This window comes from Palaemon carinicauda, chromosome 23, assembly GCF_036898095.1.
Source record: "Palaemon carinicauda isolate YSFRI2023 chromosome 23, ASM3689809v2, whole genome shotgun sequence".
Taxonomy (NCBI): Eukaryota; Metazoa; Arthropoda; class Malacostraca; order Decapoda; family Palaemonidae; genus Palaemon; species Palaemon carinicauda.
Window position 1 is genome coordinate 38,214,118 of NC_090747.1, and position 5,538 is coordinate 38,219,655.

General features: G+C 33.7%; 1 protein-coding gene across 1 annotated transcript in view; it reads left to right on the forward strand.

Moving 5' to 3' along the window:
- The window catches only part of LOC137617106 (perlucin-like protein), a 283,984-nt gene extending 279,139 nt beyond the window's left edge, over positions 1 to 4,845 (forward strand). The window contains exons 6-7 of the mRNA XM_068346946.1: positions 4,166 to 4,256; positions 4,541 to 4,845. Coding sequence (XP_068203047.1) covers positions 4,166 to 4,256; positions 4,541 to 4,634 — 185 coding nt within the window. The 3' untranslated portion in view covers positions 4,635 to 4,845. The remainder of the gene's footprint in view (positions 1 to 4,165; positions 4,257 to 4,540) is intronic.
- The last annotated feature ends 693 nt before the right edge of the window (positions 4,846 to 5,538 follow it).

Genomic DNA, 5,538 nt, shown 5'->3' on the forward strand with positions numbered 1-5,538 from the left:
AACCTAAGCTCAGTACTTCTCATAATATATACACATGATATTTGGTTTGTCACAAAAAACCATCTCTTTGTATATGCAGATGATACTACCATCTTTGCTTCAGTCTCCTTGCTTTAGTCTCCTGAATGAAGATCTATGATTGCAAAACCCCAGAGAGATCTAGCTTAAATTAGTGCAGGGTGTAAATTATGGAGCATGAAAGTATGATTGTGAGTAGGCCCAGGGCAGTATTTCCTAAACATCCAGATCTCAGTATTGACAATGTTTCGTTAACTCTATAGGAGTCTTTTAAAATCTTAGGTGTGATTCTTGATAGCAAATTTACTTTTAAGAAACACATTAGCTCGGTTTCTTCTTCAATTGCACAAAAATAATGTTACTGGCCGTATATAGGAGCTTTTGAAGATCGATCTATTCTGAAGAAGTGTTCTAACTCTTTATTTTAAATTGTTTCTGCCATTTGCCTCCTGTCTGGTCTTCAGCTGTTGAATTTCTTATTAATTTGTTGGTCAAGAACTTATGATCTGTCACATTTCTTATTGCATATCTTGATATTAATGTCCAGCACTTTTGTTTTGTTTGTTCTCTATACATGATGCATAAGATTTTAATAGTTCTGTTCATCCTTTGCATTAACATCTCCCAGAGAGTACCATCCAGCTCCTAATGCATGGTATTAGTCATACCTTATCCAACATAACGGTCAATACTACTCAGTATTCTAGAAGTTTTATTACAGCTACCACCAAGTTGTGGAATTATTTTCATAATCAGGCAGTTAAATTGTTTGAAATTCAATAGTTAAGACTTTACAGTAAATAATTTTATGATACACAGACTGACGTAAGTCTCCTGTTATAGAGTTTATATGAAAAAAAAAAACATTTAAATTTTGTGAAAATATTCCATATTGATAGTTCATAACTTGTCTTGTTTATTTATTTAATTTCCCAACTGAGCTATTTCTCGCTGTTTGAGCTCTTGGGATTAGGAAGACCTGGTTTCCATCTAGGGTTGTAGCTCAGCTAGTAATAGCAATGATAACATAGAAATTAGCAAGTACTCCATTATCTTTAAAATTCAAATTGCATAATGTAAGCAAATGTCTCAATAGTCTGATTAAAAAAAAAAAGAAATGCGGTTCCTTGGTAACCAGGTGACGTTAACATAGGTGTTTCTGAGAAGCATGTGAACAGATCACTTGACGCCGGAGAGAGAAAGTATACAGTGCACGCTTGACTGAGGATATGAAACATGTCACGGAAAAAAGACCAGTCTGGGACAATGTATATGTTTGTTAATGAAGAAAAAAAAAACTTGCCATGACTTAGTAATGGAGGAAAGAAAATAGTTTAAATGTAACTGGAGAATTCTTGTCATGATAAACAAACAATTACCCTTTCAAGATGAAATGAAAACAGGTGCTAGACTGCAGGTGGGATGATATCATTTAAATCTTGAAAATTTGTCAGTACTTTAGAAAGGTGTAACCTAACCAGTAAGTTTCATTCGCAGATACTACAGCTGGAATCAAGTGTTTTGATGTGAAATAAGACTTAAATTTGCTCACAGAAAGCAAGACCCTGATTTGGCCTTGTGAAAACACCTGTGAGTGGTGTAAGCCATAATGACATTCATCACTCACTTAAAAGGAACTTTTAATCTCTTTCAGATTATCTTCCATGTGATGAGGGTTGGCTTAAGCTTGGACAATCCTGTTACTTCTTCAGTAAAGACAATTTCACTTGGCAAGAAAGTCGGGAGAAATGCATTGCTATGAATTCTGACATTGGTCAAAGTAACTACTGATGAAGAGTATAACTTCCTGCGTGGTAAGTATCCACATGAGCATAAGCAGTAATATCTATTGGATTAGGTCTGCCAAAGAAGTCATAATTCTAAGAACATTTTTACCGGTAACGTCTTTGGGAAATACAGTATTAAGAAACCAACTGTGAAACCTCTCACATTCTCTTCTCGTTTTTCTATATCTTTATCCAGAAAACTTATCTTATGTTTACAATATTGTTTTATTCAGAATCATAAAATTATTGCTAAAAAGACTGACTGGTGTTAAATAATAACTCTTCAGTAGAGTTTACAATTGGTTTTATTGAATATGGGTGAGTGACTACAACGCAACAATAAGAACAATAGACAGAGACATCTGTCGTTAGCATCATGAAATATTTTGTAGTGTTCACTACATATGGAAAGAATTCAAGATGATCGTTTACGACTTTCGTTAGAATAATTTTTGCCACATATCCTTGAGAAAATTTTCAGTTTTAACAAATTCAAATTTAGTAATATTTCGTGTTTAATTGAGAAAACTGATGCTTTTTATTGAGCATGTACAGAATTTATATTCCATATTAAAGTTTTCTTTGAATACTATAAAAGTTAAATAACAATAATTGATTGTAGCATGTAAGGAAAGGCACAAGCTTTAATTTGTTTTTTCTCATTCTTCTTCCTATCTAAACAGTGTCATCGAGCACAGCCATTTAGTCTACATCTTAAATCACAGGAGCTTTTGACCACCTTCCCTTGCAATCTTCTAGGAAAGAATATCTTTGAAGGCATTTTAAAACTTATATCTTATGTTATAGAGACGAATATAAAGACAGGTTTTCAGATCATTCACTCATTTACTTTGCAGATCTTGTGAAGGGTCACAATGCCTGGGTAGGATTGAATGACCTGGATGTGGAAGACACCTACGTTTGGACTGACGGGACTCCCTACAAGATGATCAAATCATGGTAAGATTGAAAATATATTTTTACATTAGTCTGCTAGAACAATATCATTATTATTATTATTATTATTATTATTATTATTATTATTATTATTATTATTATTATTATTATTTATTATTATTATTATTATTATTATTATTCATGTTGTGGTTGCTGTGGTTATTGTTGGTGTTGCTATTGCCTTACCCACAACCCTAGTTGTAAATGCAGCATGTTACAAGCTCAAGGAAGTGCTCTAACAAAAGAAAATAGCCCAGTGAGGAAAGAAAAAAATGAAACATAAAAATATTGCGCCTGAGTGTACCCTTAAGCAAAAGAACTTCAATCCGCGACGTTGGATGATCATTATACAGAGCCTACGGCGCTATTCAAGACTAAATAGTCTCTTCTATCCTTACAAAGTGGAGAGTAGCCACTGGACAATGAGAGTGCAGTAGTTGATCCCTTCATTAAAGAAGAGTTGCTTGGTTATGTTTGTGTTGTCAGGAGTATGAGGAAAGAGGATAATGTATAAAGAATAAGCTGTAACCAGAGAGGGATCCTCTTTAGTACTCCGTGGCCAGTCATACGACACACTGATACTTTAGCAGTAGTATCTCAACGGGTGGTTGGTGCTTTGCTAACCTATTACCATGAAACAACTGGAACTACAAAGTTAAAGAAGCTGTAGGCCTAAATGGGAAGCAGTAACAAATATGAGGAAGCTTTATCACTGTCTGATGAAGTGGAGAAAAATCGAGATCCTAGGTAGGTCTGAGGAGTTCACCATCGGTATAATAAATCGATATGTTCAAAATGTCACGCATATGGGCAAGGAGCAAAAGAAAAAAAAATCCAATATCTCATATATTGGTTGACAGTAAACATTCTTTAAATACAACTTGGATTCCATCAATTTTGTCCTCTACAGTTATAGGCCTGGATTAATTTCCTCTCCTTCCAAGTCGGTAGATGCAAATGACACTGGAATCAGTCTTATGATTGGAAATCTGAAGTCTGAGGGAAAAATGAGAGCTGGTGCAATGCCTGGATGAAGCGGGGAGATGTTATCGGGGATGTGGAAAAGAGCGGGAATTGACATTCTTGACCTCAGAGGACCTTTTGTGAATTTTAGCATATGATCATGTGAATGGGAGTGTGCTGTATATGTTAGAGTCATGAGGTTGTAGCAGGATTACCTGATATTGGCTGGTGGAGTGTGTGGACAGATAACAGAATAAGGGTTAAACTGTAAATTGAGTGAGTTAGGTCAACACAATGTAGGACATAATTGGGGGTCTGGTATTTTTACTTGGAACACCACTTAAAACGACATCCACGTATTGTTCGTGTGTTATATAAGGGAGGAAGAATAAAGTAGTGACAAGTATTGTGTCTTACCTTCCTTCCAGGTGGGCTCCTGAGTCAGCCGGACTATAGTGAGGAAAGATGTATCCATTACTGGCGTGCAAAGGACGATCGCTGGAACGACTCAAATTGCTACAAGAAACAAGGGTAAAGTATAGAACCGTCCAAGTAGACGTAACATTTTACTTAACTTAGTGACAGTTCTTGATTAGAAACAGAATATCTTAAAATGCTGCACCTAACACCTACATAATTTGAAATTACATTGCTCTATACTGCATATTGATTTGCCTAGTGGTTTAATGAAGATGAAATATCATTATCAACATCTGTACAATCAAGAGTTTAAAAATCAACTGAGATTCCGGTATCAAAATAAAAGTTTCCTTCAAAACAAAAGTTATATAATTCCTATTTTATTTTGCCAACAGGTACATCTGTGAGAAACCTGTATTCCCGATTGATGTCCTGAATTCCAGTGTCTCTTATAAAATGATGTATTCAGATTTGAACATGACTTGGTAGAAACATGGCAATATCATCTGGTTTTACTTACACGTGTGAAAATGGATTGTAATTACCATTTTCTTTTAAATCTTTCATTATAGGCTTTTTTCTGGGAGAACATATCCCAAGTTCATATTAATATTTCTTCAAAAATCAATAATTCGGTGATTGTCATCTTCAAATTTGCATGTCCAATTATATTTTGAGGCTTAAACAAAATGTTTGATTACCCTCTTTATTGAATCGGAAATAAACTTCAGAAGTTTAAACTTGGAAACTGATTTTTTTTTTGAACAGGGGTAACAAAACTCTCACTTTATAGTTTATATAATTATGACATATCTATTCTATTTTTTTTTTTCTTTTTTTTTACTGATTCTAAATATTCAACATTATTCAATCATTTCAATCGCCGTCTATTTATTTCCCTGTATCCTCTCCTTATTGGTTTTTTCCTGTATAAGCCCTTGGGCTTAGTGCAACTAATTTTCAAACTAAGGCCGTAAGCTTTAATAATAATAATAATAATAATTAATAATAATAATAATAATAATAATAATAATAATAATGATGATGATGATGATAATAATAATAATAATAATAATAATAATAATAATAATAATAATGTCCTGTAGTGTCTCCTGTCAGACACTGATGTTTGAGTGCAAAGCAGGTTAGAGCCATGACCTGTGCTTATAGCAGTGGAAAGATATATTTGACAAATAAAATGCTTTAAGAACTTGTTCTATTATTCTTTAATTCGTTCCTGGAGGTCTCCTGATGCTCGTACTGTCTCACTCTGAATCCTGGCTACAGTGTCCATTCAAAACCTGACCCTTAATATCTTGACAATGTTCAGAAGCTACTGATTATTATTAATATTATTATTATTATTATTATTATTATTATTATTATTATTATT